Source organism: Rhinoderma darwinii, chromosome 1 (assembly GCF_050947455.1).
Source record: "Rhinoderma darwinii isolate aRhiDar2 chromosome 1, aRhiDar2.hap1, whole genome shotgun sequence".
NCBI lineage: Eukaryota > Metazoa > Chordata > Amphibia > Anura > Rhinodermatidae > Rhinoderma > Rhinoderma darwinii.
In genome coordinates this window covers 354,646,606-354,670,524 of record NC_134687.1, presented here as the reverse complement: position 1 = coordinate 354,670,524, position 23,919 = coordinate 354,646,606, and the positions used below count along the sequence as shown (strand labels likewise).

The following is a 23,919-nucleotide window of genomic DNA, read 5'->3' as shown; positions in this document are numbered from 1 at the left end:
AGTGCGGGCGAGGGAGTGAGTGAGTGCGGGCGAGGGAGTGAGTGAGTGCGGGCGAGGGAGTGAGTGAGTGCGGGCGAGGGAGTGAGTGCGGGCGAGGGAGTGAGTGAGTGCGGGCGAGGGAGTGAGTGAGTGCGGGCGAGGGAGTGAGTGAGTGCGGGCGAGGGAGTGAGTGAGTGCGGGCGAGGGAGTGAGTGAGTGCGGGCGAGGGAGTGAGTGCGGGCGAGGGAGTGAGTGCGGGCGAGGGAGTGAGTGAGTGCGGGCGAGTGAGTGCGGGCGAGGGAGGGTGAGGGCGAGGGAGGGAGGGAGAGAGGGCGGGCGAGGGAGGGAGAGAGGGCGGGCGAGGGAGAGAGAGAGGGAGGGAGAGACCCTCTCCTCTATCCTCGCTCTATCCTCACTCTTGCTGTAACACTCCCCCTTGCCAGTACACGCCCCATTGACCGTTCAGGGGGTTATTTAAATATTGAGCGCCAAATATAATGACACCGATATCTAAATAACGGAGGAGGGTAGAAAAAAAAATTACAAGTGCCCCAGGGTTTGTGCAGCCCTCCCCATTACATGCTGCACTCAGCTGCACATGTATGGGCAGGTGAAAGGTTCTCTTTAACTGCTCTATAATTCAGAAAGGACCTTACTTTTATACACCCGATGACTGGAGCTGCATATGACATTATGCACTAATTAACTTATTATTCGGACCATGTAATATGTGCCCGTGTCCCTGCCAATTTCTCAATGTAGACGAAACCACATTAAAGTTCAAAGTATGACTTCACCAACGCCGATACACGATCCATAAAAAATGTGTGGTTCTTCCGGTCTCAAAACATTTTACTGATGCTAGACACAATGAAAGGGACCTTAGGGTGTGGATTATTGACCATATCCCTATACCACGTAGAGGAGTTAACAGACACTCAGATACGTTTGTGTGACGTATCTGATACCTCTATAAAGATATATTAAGAAAGATAATCACAAGATTTTGGCCCTAAAGATGAAATGACGATAAAAGGTTGAGATTCAGTTTGTCGGGTTCTAGTCACACTTTGTTAACATTAATACCTGCTCTACTAATAAGGTTTATCTACACACATTGCTGTTCATTTTTACATTTCCACTTAACAAAAATACCCAAAGGTTCTCATGTCCCTTTTGATCAATCCCATTAAAGACCCATTGTTTTGGTGGCCAAAATTTCTTCATGGCTACATTACAGAGAACAGTATAAATGTGTTCAGCTGTTGCAGCTGCATGGGATTGCATGCAACTGCTTAGGTTTGGAGTTGTCCGCTTTGCTTTTCATGGCTACGTTAAAGAGAACAGTAAAACCCAAAGTACTGAAGGCGTATAAAATGTAATATTTAGATGTGTTCCGCTGTTCTCAACAGTTTTACGATCTTCTATAAGGATTTTGTACATAGCGTTATTTTTTTCTTAGATCTCTTGCTTGTGACTTTTAATCATTTGAATTTTACAGAAAGTTAAAGTGCAGTGATGACGCTCGCAGGATAAGTGTTTGAGATTGCATGCAACTTCATAGGTTAAAGGAGTTGTCTGCTTTGCCCAATGCCTTTTGTGATCAGTTTATCATTGGGGGAACTTTCTAACAAAGAGTATGTCACTGATGGGACTCCCAGTGATCACCTGTAATATGAAAGGAACAGTAACCCTGTAGCAAGTGTCTAATTCACTTGCAGCACCACAGCATAGGAATTAAACCTTTACACGGTTCCCATTGCAATCAGTGGGCTATCCATGTAATGCACTGATGTGATGAGTCCTTAAGAGCAAAAGATGCTGTTTTTTTTGTTTTGTTTTTTTGTTCTCCGTTCTGACTAATAGATGAGTCTAGAATGGGGGACCCATGCTATCTTTGTAACCTCACCTGGGAGTGTTGTTTCTGCATCCCACCATTAGTTGTTTTTTTTTTCTTTATCTTATAATCTCAACTACTATAATGCCATGTGAAGTCTGTAGCGTATAAAATGTTGTTATTATATAAAGTGTTGCATCACCATATAGGTCTAATAATAAATGTAAAAAAAAAAAATGATTTACTACTGGCTTTTTTTTCCCCCTTCCTAGAATTCGGAACAAAATGAATGAAAGGCGTAAGGACTTGATAATTGACCGGGCGTTCCGACAGGAGACATTCCGTTATGAAATGGTGAGAATAATACTCTTCACATATCGCAAATTTTTAGGGAATTATCACAGCTAAAAAGAATTTCTCATAATGGCTATTCTGATTAACGCCTGTCTTTAAAGGGGTTGTCCCACGAATGCAAGTGCCGATTAGATAATACCTTTCATGAAGTTAATAATTTTCCCCAATAGAAGCTCTTACATTTTTTTTTTTTGCCATCACCAGATATCACACTTGCAAGTTGTGATTTGCGCTCCCTGCTCTCCCTTACCAACGGGCCTCTGCACGTCCTTAGTAAGGCTGTGGCAGGACATGCATGAGCAGTAAATCTCACTGTTCAGCCGGATCGATCTCTGCAATCCCGGCACAATGATAGTGTTGGCTGGTCTCTTCTACTCTTTCCTACTGCCCAGAAAGTCGATCATGCTCTGTAGCAAGAAGCTGCATCGCCCCTAGAAGAATCTTACAACTGTCAAGGAGTCATGCTGGGATGCTGTCTTGGCAGGACTATAGGGACAGAATTTATTGCCAATAGGGTCAGAAAATTACTGAACGGGTTAATAATAATAGAGCGGGGGGCTATAGTCATGGGTTGCGGTCTCCTACAGCCCATATATACCAGTCCCAGTGCGTTTTTCTAAATAAACGCTCCATTCCAAAAGTGAAGAAAAGGAGGTTTGGACCCTGTCTGGCTTGCTTCCTATAATTTAGAAAGGAGCTACAAACAAGAAATAAACAGCAGTCTGTTGGTCACTGTTATATACACAGCGACGTTATATTATATGTCTATGCTAGTTTTAGGAACAGCAGGAACCAATCAGGAGGAGGCACACGCAAGGCATTATGGGGCTTGTAGGAAACAGCCTCTCTAGTGCCATCATAGTGTGCCTCCTCTGGCTCCCTCCCACCTTCTATACCCGTCGGCGCAGCACAGCGGGGGCAGGAACAATATAATATTCACTGTTAACCCTTCCTGTAAGCATTATTAGCAGTTTGGGAGTAAAGGCTGTCGTGGGACAACTCTTTTAACAGACACACAAGAAAAAAATGTATGTAGTTGTTTTGGATCAAATAAAATAACGAAGTACTGTAAAAAAAAAAATTACAACTTTTACTCCTGTTTTCCGCTTGTATTTTATGTAAATCTAAAATTGTCTTTTTATGACACATTAAGGCTCTATTCACACGACAGGGTCCGAGTGTCGGACGTTTTTGGGTAGTTTTTCCCGACCGTTTTGCATCCGTTCCAGGCGGTGTGTCTGTTTTTAACGGCCGATTCTGACCCGTTTTGCATCGTTTTTTTCCCTGTCAGTTTTAAAATCGGTTGAATTTCATTTGTAAATGTTTTGCCACACCCTTCCCTCTGTAGATAATGCCACACACTGCCTTCTGTAGATACTGCCACAGCCCCCTTGTAGGTAGTGCCACGCAGCCCCCCTTGTAGGTAGTGCCACGCAGCCCCCTGTAGATAGCGCCACACAGCCCCCCTGAAGGTAGTGCTACACAGCCTCCTTATACATAGTCACCCACCCATAGATGGCACTCCCCCTACCTTCCTGTAGGGGACGGCTCCAGGAGAAGTCCCTCACTTCACTGTCCATATATGAACAGTGAAGTGAGGGACTTTTCCTGGATCAGAATCCCCGGCCACAGCGATGGGGATTCCGCTTCCGAAGTCCCTGACATCACTGTGTCCATATATGGACACAGTGAAGTCAGGGACTTTTCCTGACGCAGAATCCCCAATCCCCGGCCACAGCATTGCCGAAGCTGTGGCCGGGGATTGGGGATTCCGCTCCTACAGGGAGAAAAAAAATATCCTCCTCCTACTCCTCCTCGGAAGCACTTCGCACTGTGGGGAGGAGAAGGAGAGAGCGAGCGACGGAAGACACGGCCGTCACTTGGAGCACATTCAAGTGATGGCCGTGTATTACCAGGCCCCATAGACTTCTATGGGAGCCGGGCGGCCGGGAGAACGGCCGAAAATAGGGCATGTCACATTTTTTGACGGCACGGTTTACCGGGTCGTCAAAAAATCGATTGTGTGAATAGCCCCATTTGGGGTCTATTGTTTCTACTGCGGCCGTGTGATGGACGTTTTCTGAACTGTTAAACGGCTGGGAAACCCTGTCGTGTGCATAAGGCCTAAGACATTTTTTATGTCTACTTAAAAAGCTGTAAAATTGTATAGCTTTGTTACCACAAGTATTTCACCTTTTCTGTACTCGTCCACCCTTGGGTCCTTTTCCTGCTCCATGGTAAAAAGATATTGAACATCCCATAATGTAAAGCCAGCCATAGACTTGAGGTACAGTGCCCTGCGAAAGTATTCACCATCTTGGTGTTTTCCTATCTTGTTGCGTTACAACCTTGAATTAAAATGAATAATGGGGTTTGTACAGTTTTAGGCTATGTTCACACGGGGTATTTTGCCGAGTTTTTTGACACGGAAACCGCGTCGCAAAACTCGGCAAAAACGGCCCGAGAACGCCTCTCATTGATTTCAATGGGAGGCCTCGGCGTCTTTTTCCCGCGAACAGTAAAACTGCCTCGCGGGAAAAAGAAGCGACATGCCCTATCTTCGGGCGCTTGACTTCAATGGGAGGCAGGAGAAAGCGTATATCTCGCTGTTTTATGCCCGCGGCGCTCAATGGCCGCGGGCGAAAAACGGCGCGATAATCGCCGCGAAAATCGGCGTGCAGGGAGAGGAATATCTGCCTCAAAGTTCCAAACGGAATTTTGAGGCCGATATTCCTCCCCCAAAATACTCCGTGTGAACATAGCCTAATTTACACAACGTTCCTACCACTCTGAAGTTGCTAAATATTATCAACTGGGACAGCAAACAATATTTAAGACAAAAAACAGAGAACATAAGTATTCACCCCTGGAAGTCAATACTTTATGGAGCCATCTTTTGCTGCAATTACAGATGGAAGTCTCTTGGGATGTTTTTATTAGTTTAGTATATCTAGACACTGGGATTTGTGCCCATTCTTCAAGGCAAAACTGATCCAACTCCTTTAAAGTATAGCTAAACGTTTGACAAACTTGTGACATGTCAGAACTCTGGATTGGTGGGGGTCCGAGCACGGAGACCCCAGCCAATCGCTAGAACGATTCAGCTGAAGCGCTTGTGTGAGGGCTCAGCCGCTTTGTGTCGGTTTGGCTTTTTCTGCAAAGGCGATGTATCGGAGTACGGGCTCATAGGCTTTCTATTGAGTCCGTACACCGATCCATTTATTTCCGGAAAAAGCTGAACAGACACGAAGTGGCTGAGCTCACACGAGCGTCCTGCAGATTAACACTCTTTGCCTCTCTGTAGCAGCGTTTAGCTCTGTGACAGCTGTCTCCAGACAGCTGACATCACGGAGCTCTGCCCAGAGACAAATCAGCGAGGTCTCTGAGCATGTGATCATTGTGGCAGGTTGTCACAACACTTTCACCCTCGGCGCCCTTCCCCTCCCCACCTCTAAGGAGCTCTCTGATAAGTAACAAACGTTTATATTCATTGTAACTTCTCCCTCTCCTGGCAGGCTGGAACACTAAGGCTATGTTCACACGGAGTATTTTGGGGGAGGAATATCTGCCTCAAAGTTCCAAACGGAATTTTGAGGCAGATATTCCTCCCCCAAAATACTCCGTGTGAACAGCAATTATCGCGCCGTTTTTCGCCCGCGGCCATTGAGCGCCGCGGGCATAAAACACGCTTTCTCCTGCCTCCCATTGAAGTCAATGGGAGGTCGGAGGCGGAAGCGCCCGAAGATAGGGCATGTCGCTTCTTTTTCCCGCGAGGCAGTTTTACTGCTCGCGGGAAAAAGACACCGACGCCTCCCATTGAAATCAATGGGAGGCGTTCTCGGGCCGTTTCTGCCGAGTTTTGCGACGCGGTTTCCGCGTCAAAAAACTCGGCAAAAGACCCCGTGTGAACATAGCCTAAGTAATAAAACACACACACTCCAATAAATCTATTTCTATCTCTCTCGTTCATAATAAAGATATTATAATAATCTAAATGCATATTTTTTGTGTCCTACAAATAAAGATTATTTTAATCTACCTTTCTATCTATATCTTTCATATCCTATATATTGATGTAAGATCGCTTTGGAAAAAGCCAGTTTGCGCACCATTCATTGTAGGCGCCACTTTGCACCCAGCGTGTAAGAAATGCGCACATAGTTGGTATCGCAGAAGTTGCTAAATATGTATTCAGGTGTGCTTGCCCAGTGACCTGCATCAGATGTCAAAAAAGGTCACCTGAATTTACATATTTGACGGGAAAAAATTTAAACTGGCTTTTTTTTTTCCAAAGTCAATGTACTGGAAAAAGAATAGAGGGCTAAAATCTATTACATGTCATTAAATCAACACCATTAAATGTTGTGGTCGCGATTGACTGTGGCATTTAAGGTGTTAATCGGGCGGAATCAAAGTGATCTTTGATTCCGCCCGTTGCAGTGAGGCGTCGGCTGTGTAACACAGCCGTCACCCGCTGTGTGCGAAGCGAGCTTAGCCCGAGAGCACGCTCCATACTTCCCCTTAACGGCTGCCGTGTACCAGTACGTGACATGTCGTTAAGGGGTTAAATTGCTACATGGCTAAAGCTTGAAAATAGGCCTGTCAGGAAAGGGGTAAAGCTTCTAGTCAGGAAGTGGTTAATCTCTGATTATTGCCCTCCTTCCCCGGCCTGTGAGCTTTAGTGGGCAGCCATCTCTTGTAGTTCTATTCTTTCCATTTTTTTATAATAAACTTAATAATGCGCCATGGGATGATCAAAGTTTGGGATACTTTTTTTATAACCCAACCCTGATCTATACTTCTCTACAACTTTGTCCCTGACCTGTTTGGAAAGTTCCTTGGACTTCATGTTGCTTAGGCCCCATGCACAGGGCTGTGCACGTAATCACGGTCCACGATTACGTGCACAGCTGGGCGCGGACAGCCACCCGCATTTTCGGCCCGTGCTTCCATACAAAGTATGGGAGCATGGTCTCTAAAAAGCAAAAGATAGGACATGTTCTATCTTTTGTGGAGGCTTTCTATGACCCTTCCTGTAAATATACGGGAAGGTGTCCGTAGTCAATAGAAATTAATGGATCCGTAATTGCGGACCCATTCATTTTTATTGACCACGGACACCTTCCCGTATATTTACAGGAAGGTGTCTGGGCCATACAAAGCCTCCGGTCGGCAATTACGGTCTGCGATTACGGACTAATTCTACGGTCGTGTGCATGGGGCCTCAGTGGTGTTTCAGAACGGGTGTATTTATACCGTCATCATGTGACCGATCATGTGACACATTGATGTACACAGGGGGACCTTATTTAACTAATTATGTAATTGCTGAAGTGAATTGGTTTGACAAGATCTTATTGAGGGATTTCAGAGCAAAGGGGGTGAATACATAAGAACTTTTCAGTTTTTTGTTTTAATTTGAAACAAGGTTTTTTGTGTGTTTTTTTTCTTTTTTTTTTTCATTCCAGTGTAAAAAATGTAACAGGTTTCCTCAGGTCCATTACATAAGATTAAATTTAAAATATATTTTAATTTCAGGTTGTAACGCAACACACAAAGGAGAAGCACTAAGGGTGTTAAGTACTTTCACAATTCGCTATAACTTCAGGCTAAACATTTGGGCATGTTTCTATGGGCAGAGCAGGATAAGCAGCTGCCAGACACTTCTGTCTTGCTTATCTTGGGGGAAACAATTGAATGAGTTGAAATCCAACTGGTCTTCTTGCGCTTTCACCAGTTATAGGAAACAATCTTCCAGTCACCACAGATACATAATATTTCATTTCTATGGCCTTGATGATCACTCAATTAACAGTGTTGTCGGTATTTAGTTTCACTCAATATGGTTCACCAGCTACTCCTATATTATCAGGACGCATGGCATAAGCATAATGCAGATCAGCAGCGTTCGCTCTATACACACCCTGAAAAAGCAACGAGTCTTGGGAGACTTAATCTTTGTGAAGGCGGCTCTGCTTTATGAAATGGGCTGAAACTGGGGTTCCGTACAAGCTCCATAATTCTTAAACAATGCTGCCTGTTGCAAAGGAGGGTAATCATACAAACAAAAATAGTCATTTAGAATAACCTATAACAAATATTCTAACAATAGCAACAATATAATGTGCCTTACAGATTATAACTAATGTAATGATCTTTTATTTTTCTAGGAGTCTCGTGGCTTAGGAACAAGGCCAGAAGATCCTTCAGACATGATTGATGAGGGAGAACTGGTGCTAACTCTGAACATTTTATATCCTGTTATTTTTCAGAAGGTTTGCTTTATTAATACCTATATGCTAGAATTATCCATGCTTTGCTTGCAATGCATCATATGGGCAGTAAGCCAGACTCCCACGTGGCTGAATTTTTCAATCTGTTTTTGTTACTTCGAAGCCGGACCAATTCATTGATCCAGATCCTATGATCTACTGCTGGTGTCCAACTACTTAGTTGCTTATATTGATGTCTGTGGATACATACCCTCCAACGTTTTTAAAGGCGTTGCCTCGTGATTGGGCATAGGATACCTCCTATTAGGAAATATGGACATCATAGCATGGGAACCCCCCTCTATGGGCCAGAAACGGGGAGCTACCTGTTAGAGCGGTTCCTGTACTTGCGTCCTGGCACATCCATTCATTACATGGATGGCCATTCTTTTAAAGTATGTAATGCTACCACTGCAGGAAAAATGTGTGGCTGGCCATGGTCTCCAAGTCACAGATTCTTTTTTAAAAGGTTGTACTAATGAGGCGCCTTTTTGTTTGTGCATGTAGATACGTCATTGTGAATCCCTAGTTATTGGTTGTTCATACCACTTTTTTATGGTGGTTTAGGTGCTAGTTTACTTTGACAAGAAAGTTTCCATGCAATGGGGCCCCTAGAGAGATTTCATAGCTGCATAATTACTACAAAACTATAGCACACTATGTAGGACAGTTAAGTTATAGTAGTCATTCTACGTAAGGCCTCATTTACATCTGTGTTGGCGTCCCATTCTGACGTTCCGTCTGAGCTTTCTGTCAGAACAGGACCATGAACAGACACAAACTGAAACCAGAGGTTTCCATTTCCATCACTATTGATTTCAATGGTGACTAATCCAGTGCCCATGGTTTCCGTTTGTCTGTTGTGCACCGGACCTGTCGTTTTGCCGGAAGCAATAGCGTAGTCGACTACACTATTGCTTCCGGCAAAACGTTGGGTCCGGTGCACAACAGAGACAAACAGAAACCATGGGCACCGGATCCGTCACCATTGAAATCAGTGGTGATGGAAACAAACCTCTGGTTTCAGTTTGTGTCTGTTAAGGGTCCCGTTCTGACAGAAAGCTCAGACGGAACGTCAGAATGGGACCCCAACGCAGGTGTGAACGAGGACTTAATTGTACAAATGTATCATAAAAAAATGTATTGTTTACATAAATTTGCTGCAGAATTGATATCACAAGCTGTAAACCTATACTTTGTGTTTATCTTGTTTTTTCTTTTTTAGCACAAGATGTACAAGCCCTATGAGACCGTTATGGTACTAGGTAGCCAAAGGCTCACGGAACTAAGAGATGCCGTAAAGTGTGTCAGTGACTTACAGATTGGAGGAGAATTTAGCAACAATCCAGACTTGGCACCTGAAAATATTTGCAAGGTTAAAGGACTAGCGTATTTTTGCAGTAATATCCTTCTATGCAACTTAAAGGGGTTGTCCGGCTTATATATATATATTTTTTTACTTCTTTGTAGAATAGGAAATCATACAGTTTTCTAATATACAGGTATTATAAATTATGCTCATACTCATTTATTATAGTGAGTGAGGCACCTGTCACAGTAGAATGGTATAAGCCCACAAATTAACCTGTCCCCACACCACAACGTAATAGCACATCGTGGGCCCCCCCGGGTGATGTATGGAGTGGGCTCACCCGCTGAGCCTGCTCGGTATGCTGTGGGTTACAGCTGACACGCGGGACTAAAGGCCAGCGTCTAAGGCGTTAGAAAGAGGGGGAGCCCCGCTCTGACAGCTCATTGGCCACCCCTCAAAGCGATCGTGGGGTGCCGACCATTGTCATGGTAGCCCAGGGGTCTAATGAAGGCCCCCAGGGTTGCCTTTCTTCATCTCCTGTAGCTGGTAAAAATGACAATATACTGCAATACTTTAGTATTGCAGTGTATTGTACCAGCGATCTTACGGTTGCTGGTTCAAGTCCCCTAGGGGGACTAATACACTGTGAAAAAAAAAAGTGATCAAAAAGTCTTATGTAGCCCAAAATGGTACTAATAGAAACTACAGCTTGTCCCACAAAAAATAAGCCATTACGCTCAATCGAGGGAAAAATAAAAAAATAATGGCTCTCAGAATATGGAGACACAAAAACAAATCATTTTGAAAAAAAAAACTGTGTTTTTACTGTGTAAAAGTAGTAAAACATACAATCTATATAAATTTGGTATCGTTGCAATCGTAACAACCCTCTGAATAAAGGTATTGTGTTATTTATACCACACGCTAAATGGTGTAAATTTAAGACGCAATAAAGAGTGACGAAATTGCTGTTTTTTTTTCTATTCCCACACAAAAAAAGTTAATAAAAAGTTAATCAATAAATTATATGTACCCCAAAATGGTGCTAATAAAAAATTCTTGTCCCGCAAAAAAGAAGTCCTTATACAGCTATGTATTTTTAACAATTAGTTTCTTCCTTGTAAAAGTAGTAAAACAACACTGTATAAATTTGGTATCGCCGTAATCGTGTTTCGTATTGACCTGTAGAATAAAGTTAACATGCCGTTTTTACCGTATGGTAAAAGCTGTAAAAACGAAACCTCTCAAAAGATTGAAGAATTGCTGCTTTTTTACTATTCCGTCCCACAATTTTTTTTTCCAGTTTTTCAATACATTGTATGGTACAATAAATCATGCCGTGCAAAACGACAACTCGTACCGCAAAAAACAAGCTCTCATATGGCTTTATCAACGGAAAAATAAAATAGTTATAGCTTTTGGAAGGTGGGGAAGAAAAAATTAAAACGAAAATCCAAATAATGGCTGTGACGGAAAAGTGTTAATCATGTGTAAGGGCCTGTTCACATCACCGTTCGCTTTCCATTCCGGGGTTCCATCTGAGGTTTCCGTCGGGTGAACCCCGCAACCGAAAGTGAAAGGGAAACCACAGCTTCCGTTTCAGTCACCATTGATATCAATGGGGACGGAAACATCGCTAATGGTTTCCGTTCGTCACCATTCTGGCAGGTTTCCGGTTTTCCGACGGAATCAATAGCACAGTCGACTCCGCTATTGATTCAGTCGTTAAAACGGAAACCTGCCGAGTGGTGACTGAAACGGAAGCTGTGGTTTCCCTTTCACTTTCCGTTGCGGGGTTCACCCGATGGAAACCTCCGACGGAACCCTGGAACGGAAAGCGAACGGTGATGTGTCTCCACAGGCTAAAAAAAAAAAACGCAGGAGACCGGGAGAAGAATATAAGAGCTGCCCCTCAGACACTGACATGATGATGAGATGTTGCTGTAGGTAATCTACTGTTTACCTGTTATATACCTGGACAGTGTTACCTGAATGCCAGGGGTCACATGCTGTGGGTCACATGACTGTCCATTCAATTATCCTATGGGTGCTTTTTTATGGTCAAATCTGTGGGCTATACCATTTTTTTTTTTTTTTTTAGACAGAGTCGACTGCACTGGTATAAGGAATGTGAAGAGAATTTAAAATACATGTATATTAGAAATCTGTATGATGTCCTATTCTATAAATAATTTAATAAAAAAAACAAAAAACTGGACAACCCCTTTAATATTTGAAAGTATAGAACATTGATGTGAAATATGATTTTCAAGATATCCACTATTATTGTGTATTTTTGGCTTTTGATCTCCAACCGCCCAAGTATTTGGACTTCCATAAATGTCCTAGTGATGGCAATTGTACCCTCATAATTACCCATCGATGGGGTGTTTAGAACGTTAAAAAGAAACAAAAGAAAACATAAATATGAGAATTAAAAAATAAATAAAAAGGTAGTTAATAAAAGTGAATCTGGTGCACGCCACTTAACATAAAATATGTGGATATTTGGTATCCCCGTAACTGTAACAATTTGCACTATACATTTATAATGGTATGTTTGTTGATCAGTGAGCAAAGTATAAAAAAAGCACAACAGTATAAATAAATATAATCGAAGAGCTAATTAATACGTTCCCTGAAGTGTTATCTAAGGGTTTTTTCGCACCATTTTTTTTGACTTGTAAGAAAAATGACATGCATTTCGAGCATTTTTCATGGCTTTTTTTTTTTACAAGCGTCTTTGGTGGCATTATTACTTATGTTTACCAAAAACGCTATGTATGAAACCAGCCTAAAGATGGCAACATTTTCTCAAAAAAACCCGGCCTCATACAGCTATGTCAAGACGAAAAATAAATAAAAAGGCTATGACGGATGGAATTAGTTTAGTTCTCAACAGTTAAAACAAAGTTTATTATTAAACCATGGGAACCTGAGTAAACAGACATGTTTTTTTAATAATTATTGTATTTACGTAAAGTGGATCTGTCACTGAACATTATATCCTTTCTGCAGGAAGCATATTCTAGAACAGAAGGAGCTGAGCTGATTCACATGTAGATATTATGCATAGGAGTCCATAGGGCGGTCTTGCTCAGTGAATGATCGCTAGTTCAGCTCATATAGGGATGGCTGTCAATCAGCAAGTGAGACCAAGGGCAGACGCAGACAACTGAGGGCACCTGTGCAAAAGAAGCATGTAGCCCCACTCCGCCAGCATACCTCTTAATTTCCCCGTGCCGTGATGGGTAGGATCCCTGGTGGTCGAGGGCATTAAAGAAGCAGTTTAAGCAAAAATGGTTCGGCCCTCCCGTTTGTAAGTGAGGTGGCATAAATGGTACTGTGGTTGGAAAACTCATCTATGGCTGTAGTTTCAGCCTCCGTTCTGGGTTGCTGTTCGGTTACATGACCCCCGCTCTCGCACAAATTGAATCTGACAGCTTCTTCTGTTTGGACAGGAAGTCGCTGTCTCTGTTCATTCCCATAAGAGCCTTGATGTGAGTCTCATAGGAATGAGTAGCGTCAAAGTCCTCACCATTTCTAAGAAATTTAAATATTTTTCCCTTTTTCTAACCAGTTTCATGTTTATTTCAGGATCTTTTCAAATCGGCGTACTTCTATTTTGAAGGTACCTTTTACAATGATATGAGATATCCAGAATGTAGAGATATAAGCAGGTAAATCGTGTGTGTGTGTTATATATTTATTAGTATTACATTTTTAATCTGCCCTAATTGCTTTTAAATTAGGACAAGTTTATCTTCAAAGGTGGAGCGTTCGCGAATAGCGTTGTTCCAAGCAAACAGCAGGAGTGGTTAGTGTTATGTTCACTTTATAGGGTCTATTTGCAAGTAAAATTATTTTATGATGGTCCTTATTGACCAACATTATTTTTGCTTATTTAACCCCTTCCCGCACCTTGGCGTAACTGTACGTCCAGATGAGCAGTAACTTCGCGCACCTGGGCGTACAGTTACGTCCGCGCTTTAACAGTTAACCGCCGCGCGGCGCTACACCGCAGCGGCGGTTAACTGTGCAGGGTGTAAGCCCTGCTCTCCCCGTTGCCGATCAGCGGCCTGTCGCCGCTGAAATCTGCAATTAACCCCTTCGATCCGGTGGTCGATTGCGATCACCACATCGAAGAGGTTTACAGCGGATCGGCAGCCCCCCACATGTATTTGCGGGGGCTGGCGATCCTTATCATGGCAACCAGAGGCCAGACAATGACCTCCGGGTTGCCATGTACGGAAGCCTCGGAGGATCAGCCTCTGGCCGGTCCTCCGATGCTTCCTGTCAGTGTGACAGTTCCGTCACAATGACAGTTAGAACACATTACACTACGTGTGTAGTGTAATGTATTCCAGCAGTGATCAGAGCTGCCGTCTAAGTGTCCCCTAGTGGGACAAGTAAAAAAAGTTTAAAAAAAAATAATAAAAATGTTTTGAAAGTGTAAAAATCAAAGTTAGAAAGTGACAAACAAAGAATGCATTTTTTCCTATAATAAGACTTTTATTATAGGAAAAAAATTAACACGTTAAAAAAAGTACACATATTTGGTATCGCCGCGTTCGTAACGACCCCAACTATAAAACTGTAATATTATTGTTCCTGCACGGTGAACACCGCGAAAAAAATAAACTAAAAACAGTGCCCGAATCACAATTTTTTGGTTACCAACCCTTCCAAAATATACAATAAAAAGTGATCAAAAAGTCGCATGTACTCCAAAATTGTACCAATACAAACTACATCCCGTCCCGCAAAAAACAAGCCCTTACACCGCTTTTTTGACTGAAAAATAAAAACTTTATGGCTCTCAGAATATGGTGACACAAAAATTGATTTATTTTATAAATAAGTGATTTTATTGCACAAACGCTGCAAAACATAAAAAAATTATATACATCTGGTATCGCCGTAATCGTACCGACCCGCAGAATAAAGTATAATGGTCATTTATAGCCCAGGGTGAAGGCCATAAAAAAACTAATAAAAAACATTGTCAGAATTGATGGTTTTTGGTCACCTTGCTTGCCAAAAAATGGAATAAAATGTGATCAAAAAAATTTCTGGTACCCCAAAAGTGTACCAATGAAATCTACAGATTGTCCCGCAAAGAATAAACCCTCACACAGCTCCGGTGGAGGAAAAAAAAAAAGTTCTGGCTCTCAGACTATGGCGATGCAAAATGTGCAGAGTGCTCCAAAAGTGGATAAGATCGGGCGCCATTTATCAGTGCGACACCAGCCACATATCTGCGGATTATTATTTATTTACTGCATTATTATACCCTCTTATTATACCCTGATGTACTCCGCACAGATAACATGTACCCTGATGTACCCCGCACAGATTACATATACCCTGATGTACCCCGCACAGATAACATATGCCCCCACATTATAAACTCAAACACCAGTAAAACCCCAAACAGAACAACTACCAAGCAAACTCTGCGCCCCAAAAGCCAAATGGCGTCCCTCCCTTCTGAGCCCTGCAGCGTGCCTAAACACCAATTTACGTCCATAGATATGGCATCGCCATACCCGGGAGAACCCGGTTAATATTTTGAGGTATTTGTCTTCAGTGGCACAAACTGGGCATAACATATAGTGCACTAAAATGGCATATGAGTGGAAAATTTTAATTTTCACTCCGCACCATGCGCTGCGCATTAACCCCTGCGCGCACCACGACATAGCATGTCGTAGTGTGGGGGGTGATGTATGGAGCGTCTCACGTAAAAAATAAAGAATTTAGAACGGCAAAATCGCTGTTTTTTTGGTCACCTTCGCTCTACCTAAAAATGTAATAAAAAGTGCTCAAAAAGTTGTATGTACCAAAAAGTGGCACCAATAAAAACGACCGCTCGTCCCTCAATAAATAAGCCCTCATACCGCTCTATTGACTGAAAAATAAAAAAGTTGTGGCTCTTGGAACGCGGGGAGGAAAAAACTAAGAAGGAAAAGAAAAAAATGGATCAGTCCAGAAAGGGTTAATTACTTTCTAATGAAAAACCATTTATGACCACACGTGGGGTATTGCCGTACTCTGGAGAAATTGCTTTACAAATGTTGGGCAGCTTTTTCCTCCTTTATCCTTTGTGAAATTGAAAAAATGCAACATTTTAGTGGAAGAAATGTCGATATTCATTTTCACTGCCTAATTCTAATAAATCCTGCAAAAGACTTGTGGGGTCTAAATGCCCACTATATCCCTAGATAGATTCTTTAAGTGGTGTAATTTCCACTTTTGGGGGGTTTCCCCTGTTTTGGCCTCTCAGGGGCTTTGCAAATGCAACATGGCACCCAAAAACCATTTCAGCTAAATTTGAGCTCCAAAAGCCAAATAGCGCTCCTTCCCTTCTAAGCCTTGCTGTGGGTCCAAACAGCAGTTTATTACTACATATGGCATATTTCCGTAATCGGGAGAAATTGTTTCACAAATGTTGGGGTACTTTTTCTCCTTTATTCCTTGTAAAAATTTAAAATGGCTACCTTTTTTCAGAAAAAAAGTCGATTTTTACCTTTACAGAATAATTCCAATGAATTCAGCAAAACAACCGTGGGGTCAAAATGCTAACTTTACCCCTAGAAAAATTCCTTGAGGGGTGTAGTTTCCAAAATGGGGTCACTTTCCGGGGGTTTCCACTATTTTGTTCCCTCCAGTGCATTTCAAACGCGACATGGCACTGAAAACCATTCCAGCAAAATCAGAATTTCAAAATCCAAATGGTGCTCCTTCCCTTCTGAGTCCTGGTGTGGGTCCAAACAGCAGTTTATAGCAATACCCCATATGTGGTAATAATCAGGAGAAATTGCTTTACATATGTTGGGGTGTTTTTTCTCTTTTATACCTTGAAAAAATTAAAAATTTCTACGTTTTTTCAGAAAAAAAGTAGATTTTCATCTTCACAAACTAATTCAAATAAATTTAGCAAAAAAACTGTGGGTTAAAAATGCTAACTATACCCCTAGATAAATTCCCTGAGGGGTGTAGTTTCCAAAATGATGTCACTTTTGGGGGTCTTTATTGTTTTGGCCCCACAAGACCTCTTCAAACCTGACATGGTACCTAAAATATATGCTAAAAAAAGGAGGCTCCAAAATCCACTAGGTGCTCCTTTGCTTCGGAGGCCTGTGTTTCAGTCCATGACCGCACTAGGGCCACATGTGGGGTATTTCTAAAAACTGCAGAATCTGGGCAATAAATAATAAGTTACATTTCTTGGGAAAAACCTTCTGTGGTATAGAATTTTTTTTATTACAAATTAATTTTGTATAAAAAAAATGAAATTTGTAACTTTCACCTCTACTTTGCTTTAATTCCTGTGAAACGCCTAAAGGGTTAATACACTTTCTGAATGCTGTTTTGAATACTTTGAGGGGTGCAGTTTTCAAAATGGGGTGATTTATGGGGACTTTCTAATATATAAGACTCTCAAAGCCACTTCAGAACTGAACTTGTTCTTGTAAAAATCGCCTTTTGAAATTTTCTTGAAAATATGAGAAATCGCTGCTAAAGTTCTAAGCCTTGTAACGTCCTAGAAAAATAAAAGAATGTTCAAAAAACGATGCCAAACTAAAGTAGACATATGGGAAATGTTAACTAGTAACTATTTTGTGTGGTATTACTATCGGTTTTACAAGCAGATGCATTTAAATTTAGAAAAATGCTAATTTTTGCAATTTTTCGCTAAATTTTGGTGTTTTTCACAATTAAATACTGAATCTATCTATTTTGCCAGTAACATAAAGTCCAATGTGTCACGAGAAAACAATCTCAGAATCGCTTGGATAGGTAAAAGCATTCCGGAGTTATTACCACATAAAGTGACACGTCAAATTTTAAAAAATCGTCTGTGCCACAAGCCCAAAACAGGCTGCGTCCTAAAGGGGTTAACCCCTTTAGGACTGAGCCTGTTTTGGCCTTCAGGACGAAGCCGAAGGGGTTAACCCCTTTAGGACGCAGCCTATTTTGGGCTTGTGGCACAGCCGATTTTTTAAAATTTGACGTGTCACTTTATGTGGTAATAACTCCGGAACGCTTTTACCTATCCAAGCGATTCTGAGATTGTTTTCTCGTGACATATTGTACTTTATGTTAGTGAAAAAATTTGGTCGATAAATTCAATATTTATTTGTGAAAAACGTCAAATTTTAGCAAAAATTTGCAAAAATTACAATTTTTCTAAATTTAAATGTGTTTGCTTGTAAAACAGATAGTAATACCTTACAAAATAGTTACTAGTTAACATCCCCCATATGTGTACTTTGTTTGCATCATTTTTTCCACGTACTTTTATTTTTCTAGGACGTTACAAGGCTTTAGCAGCAATTTCTCATATTTTCAAGAAAATGTCAATAGACCATTTTTTCAGGGACCAGTTCAGTTCTGAAGTGGTTTTGAGGGCCTTATATATTAGAAAGTCCCCATAAATCACCCCATTTTGAAAACTGCACCCCTCAAAGTATTCAAAACCACATTCAGAAAGTATTTTAACCCTTTAGGCGTTTCACAGGAATTAAGGCAAAGTAGAGGTGAAAGTTACAAATTTCATTTTTTTTTACCGCAATTCATTTGTAATAAAAAAAATAAATCTGTAACACCGAAGGTTTTACCAGAGAAACACAACTCAATATTTATTGCCCAGATTCTGCAGATTTTAGAAATACCCCACATGTGGCCCTAGTGTCCTAATGGACTGAAGGACCGGCCTCAGAAACAGCTAGGGGATTTTGGGGGCTCCTTTTTTTTAGGAATATATTTTAGGCACCATGTCAGGTTTGAGGAGGTCTTGTGGTACCTAAACAGTCGAAACCCCCCAAAAGTTACCCCATTTTGGAAACTACACCCCTCAAGGCATTTTTCTAGGGGTATAGTGAGCATTTTGACCCCACAGGTTCTTTTTTAGAGCGAAGGTGACCAAAAAACAACGATTTTGGCACTTTCAATTCTTTATTTCTTACAGCGTTCACCGTGCGCAATAAATTAAGTTTTACTTTATTTTGCGGATTACGGCGATACCATATGTGTATAGTTTTTTTGAACGTTTTGCAGCGTTTGCACAATAAAATGACGTTTCTATAAAATAATTTTATTTTCTGGGACACGCTATTCTGAGGCGTAACTTTTTTATTTTTTCGTCAAAAAAAGCTGTGGGAGGTCTTGTTTTTTGCGGGACGGGTTGTAGTTTTTATTGGTACCATTTTGGGGTAAATGTGACTTTTTGATCACTTTTTATTCTATATCTTGGGAGGGGTGGTGACCAAGAAATAGCGATGCTGACAGTTTTCCGTTTATTTTGTTTGCGGCGTTCACCGTGCGGAAAAATGTACATTATAGTTTCATAGTTTGGGTCGTTACGAACACGGTGATACCAAATATGTGTACTTTTTTTTTTTTTAACGTTTTCATTTTTTCCCCTTAATAAATGACTTATAGGAAAACAAAAACTTATTTTTACACTTTTATAAAACATTTTTATTAACTTTTTTTTTACTTTTTACACTTTCTTTTTTTGACCTGCAGCTCTGATCGCTGCTAGAATACATTGCACTGCCTAGGTAGTGTAACGTATTCCAACTGTCAGTGTGACGTCACAGTCACTCAGACAGTTGGTCTACGAGGATCAGCAGAGGCTGATCCCCATAGGCTGACATACATGGCAGACCCGGGGGTCGTTGTCTGGCCCCCGGGTGCCATCACAAGCATCAGAAGCCCCCACGACTGCATGGGGGCTGCTGATGCGCCACAAACCCGCTACATGGGGAGATCGCAATCGAGCCCCGCATGTAACGGGTTAATTGCCGAAATCAGCGGCGATGAGCCGCTGATCGGCAACACTGGAGTGTCAGCTGTTGGGGACAGCTCATCTCCAAGTTCCCGATGCACACTGTCGACAGTGTACCATCGGGAACGACACAGTGACTTCCTGTCACTCTGACAGGAAGCCTATCAGGACCAGCTGAAAGTTGGTCCTGATGGGCTTCCGTCCATGGCAGACCCGGAAGCCATTGTTTGGCTTCCGTTTGCCATAGTAACTATCGGCAAACCCCGCGATTTCGGATCGGGGTCTGCCGATATGTTAGAAACCCCAAAAATTTGGCGATTGCACCCGTGTGCACCGGGAAAAACTCAGTAACTGTACGTCCTTGTGCGCTAAGACACTGGCAGCATGGACGTACAGTTCGTCCTGGTGCGCCTAGGGGTTAATACAACTGTACTTAGTACATGTTTGTTTGTTTTTTTTATTCGATAATTGTATATACATTTTTGTAATGTTTTATAAGGCAGCACAATAGACAGGTCATTCTGTTATTAAAGAGGTTTTCCAGCCCTATACAATTCTTTAAATACACTAAATATGTGTTAAAATAACATAAACCTTTCAAATCTGCCTACAGTACCCTGGTCCCTCGCCAGTCTTTGTTTAGGCAGCTGCATAATGACCTGTCTTCTCAACAAGGCCAATATCTGGTCGCAGTGGTGATGTATTGACTTTAATGACGCCACTGTGGAGGCCATGCCATTTCTGCAGTGTACTAAAGAAAGAATGACGGAGGACCAGGAAACCGTCGGTTTGGGAACACTGGGGTTGTTGATAGGTAAGTACATTGTTTTTGTTGCCTTAACACACATTCTGTTTTTTTTTTTAAATAATAAGAAGTGTGTGTGTGTGTGTGTGTATATATATATATATATATATATATATATATATATAATATATATGCACAGCACAGCTCCAGTGTTGGGTGCAACTCCTCCTAGGCTCAGACTACAAGCCCTTGGGAATACAGCAGACAAAAAAAGACAATGAAAACGGTGATGTGTTTTAATCACCCCACAGGCTGGCAACATTTCGATCCAGCTTAATGGGATCTTTGGCAAGCAATAACTGGCATTCAGAAGTGGGTTTAAATACCTCAGTGTTAGGCCTCATGCACACGACCGTAAAAACACCCGTTATTGCGGGTCGTTATTACGACCCGCAATAACGGGCGCATAGACTTCTGTTAGCCACGGATACCTTCCCGTTTTCTCACGGGAAGGTGCCCGTGCCGTTAAAAAAATAGAACATGTTCTATTTTTTCATTTTACGGGCCGTGCTGCTATACTTTATAATGGGAGCACTGCTCGCAAAAGCGGCCTGCTGCCCGTGGCCGTCCGTGCCCGGCCATGCTCGTAATTACTAGCACGGTTGTGTGCATGAGGCCTTACAGTGTGGCAAGTAAATTTACATAAAATAAAACATGTACAGATGTAAAGACCGGATCAATAATGAAAACATAACAATCACCTGTCAACCATGTTGTATGAAGTGCCTAAAAAGCGCATGTGATAAACAGACCAGGGAGCCGGGCGCTCACCGTACAGGTGTCGCCATTATATATATATATTTATATATATTTTTTTGGTTTGCTTCTATTTATACAATTCCTTATCGTTGTTTACTTTTATACCTCTTGTAGGTATTTAAACCCACTTCTGAATGTCAGTCATTGTTTGACAAAGATCCCATTAAGCTGGATCGAAACATTGCCTGCCTGTGGGATGACTAAAACTTTTTGTTTTCATCCACTACTTTGGAGTGCTGTCTCTCTTTTTTTTTTTTATGATTATCTATCTATCTATCTATCTATCTATCTCGTAAAAATAATCACTGTATAAAACTTTTATACAAGAAAACAAAAAGAGCCTTTGCATTTTTCCCTGGGGAACAGCGCCACAGAGAGTCTGGTAAATACAATTATTTGCTAAAACAGACATGTCAGGAGAGGGGACAGCTCCTCTTTAACCCCTTCCCGCGTTTTCACGTACATGTACGCCATGGGAAGGGTGATCGCGTCGGTACAGAAGCTGAAACTGCTGAGATTGAAGAAACATTCAATCTCAGCCGTTTAACCCCTTAATTGCCGTGGTCAATAGTGACCGCGGCATTTAAATGTTTTGACAGAAGGAGGGGGCTCCCTCTGTCAACAATTGGCGGCTCCCGATCGCCGTCTGCCGACAAGGGTCCCCAGGCCTGCCGTGTCTATATGGCTATTAGGCCGTGGCAGATGCATGGCCTAATAGATTGCCTGTCAGTTTTACGCCGACAGGCAATCATGCTTTGTTATACGAAGTATACTAAAGCATTACATCTGCGATCAAAAGATCGAATAGCAACGGACAGAGCAGTCCTAGTGTTATCTGATGCTAATTAGCAGCTCAGATAAGTGTCCTGAGACTCTTTGCCTTGGGGAAGGGGGAGAATCACAGAGACCAGTGCACACAGTTTCTTCCATGCCCTCTAAAGAGAACTGTGTAGTGTATAGAAGCAGAGAGACCTTCCTGACGTCACGATGGGGGCGTGCACATCTGACATCAAGATGGGGACACCAGCCGTACTCCTAGGCAGCAGAATCCGTACACTGATACATTCAAACGGTGTACGGATTTCTGCTAGCAACAGGAGAAATGCAAGAAATAAAATGTGGTAGAAAAGTGTCAGTGGCCATTTAAAACACATATAACACACAAAGGAGCCCAAATTCATTAATAAAGTATATTACAAAACATGCTGCTAGAAAATAAAAAGTTGATCGAACATTTAGTTCCGCTTTAAAAAATATGAGCTAAAAAGTCGCATGTACTCCAAAATGGTACCAATAAAAACTACAAGTTGTTCCGCAAAAAAAAACCCTCATATATCTGCATCGGCAGAAAAATAAAAGTTATGGCTCTTCAAATATGGAGACACAAAAACAAATAATTTTGAAAAAAATACATAAAAAACATAAAAAAGCTATATAAATTTGGTATCGTTGCAATCGTAACAACCCGCTGAATAAATTTGTGTTCTTTATACCACACGGTAAACGGTGTAAATTTAGGACGCAAAAAAGTGACGAAATTGCTGTTTCTTTTTCTATTCCCACCCAAGGAAAAGTTAATAAAAGTTAATCAATAAATCATATGAACCCCAAAATAGTGCTATTAAAAAATACTTGTCCCGCAAAAAACAAAACCTTTATACAGCTGTGTCGACCCAAAAATTAAAAAGTTATAGCTCTTTGATCATCTTGAATCAGATGATGGAAAAACATAAAAATGAGCTTGGTCATTAAGGCCTAAAATAGGCTGGTCATTAAGGGGTTAAAAGTTTTTTTTATTGCGCAAACGTACTAAAATGTTAAAAAGCAATGCATATGTGATATTGTCGTAATCCTATCAATCCATAGAATAAAGGTAACGTGTTATTTATGCTGCATAGTGAACGGCGTAAATTGAAAACGTGAAAAATTGCTGGAATAGATGATGTTTTAATTCCCTCGCCAAAAAAAGTTAATAAAAGTTGATCAATATAATATATGCAACAAAAAATGGTGCCATTGAAAAATACAACTCGTCCTGCAAAAAACAAGCCCTCATACGGCTAGGTGGACGGGAAAAATAAAGTTCTAACTCTTGGAATGCGATGATAAGAAAAAGATAAGACTGCTTGCTCATTAAAGGGAATGTGTTGCGAGTGTTTTTTTTTTTAATTTTTTTAAATTGAACAGTTAGTGTAAAAATGATTAAACATTGTTCTAATTTTTTACTTTTTTTCACTAGTCAGGAAATATTATAAATTATATTCTAATTTATAATATTTCCCAGCACTGGTCACTAGATGGAGCAATTCCCAAAATTGCAGCATTGCATGTGGTAAAGCAACCACATTGCTTTATGCTGCAAAATTTGGGAAAACTCACTCGCTCTAGTGAGCTCTCAGAATCCCCCCCTCCTTTATCCTGGCTAGTGCCGGGAGAAACGAGGGGATTGAACGGTCAAACCTCCTACACTGTGTGTCGCCATTTTTTGAGCTAACACACAGTGTAGTAGGTTTACATACACTAGTAAACACACAGTAAAACACGAACATACATAGAAATAACTTACATGCTCCAGTCGCCGCCGCTCCCTCCGGTCCGTCCGCTCCGTCTGCTACCGCCGCTCCAAGTGCACAAGTCCGGAAGCCGCGACCGGAAGTAGTAATCTTACTGTCCGGCCGCGACTTCCGGTCTACAGGAAAATGGCGCCGGACGGCGCTCAGTTCAACTTGGACTGTGTGGGAGCAGCGCATGTGCCGTTCCCACACAGACGGCGTACACGATAGTGAATGGAACGGGCCCCGTTCG

At 41.6% G+C, this 23,919-nt stretch overlaps 2 protein-coding genes across 2 annotated transcripts in view; one reads left to right on the top strand and one right to left on the bottom strand.

Moving 5' to 3' along the window:
- Positions 1 to 23,919, bottom strand: part of TTC39B (tetratricopeptide repeat domain 39B) — a 335,062-nt gene that overhangs the window by 273,557 nt on the left and 37,586 nt on the right. The gene's annotated exons all lie outside the window — the stretch shown is intronic.
- SNAPC3 (small nuclear RNA activating complex polypeptide 3) overlaps positions 1 to 23,919 on the top strand; it is a 76,657-nt gene that overhangs the window by 42,819 nt on the left and 9,919 nt on the right. The window contains exons 3-6 of the mRNA XM_075851905.1: positions 2,089 to 2,170; positions 8,341 to 8,445; positions 9,668 to 9,817; positions 13,352 to 13,434. Coding sequence (XP_075708020.1) covers positions 2,089 to 2,170; positions 8,341 to 8,445; positions 9,668 to 9,817; positions 13,352 to 13,434 — 420 coding nt within the window. The remainder of the gene's footprint in view (positions 1 to 2,088; positions 2,171 to 8,340; positions 8,446 to 9,667; positions 9,818 to 13,351; positions 13,435 to 23,919) is intronic.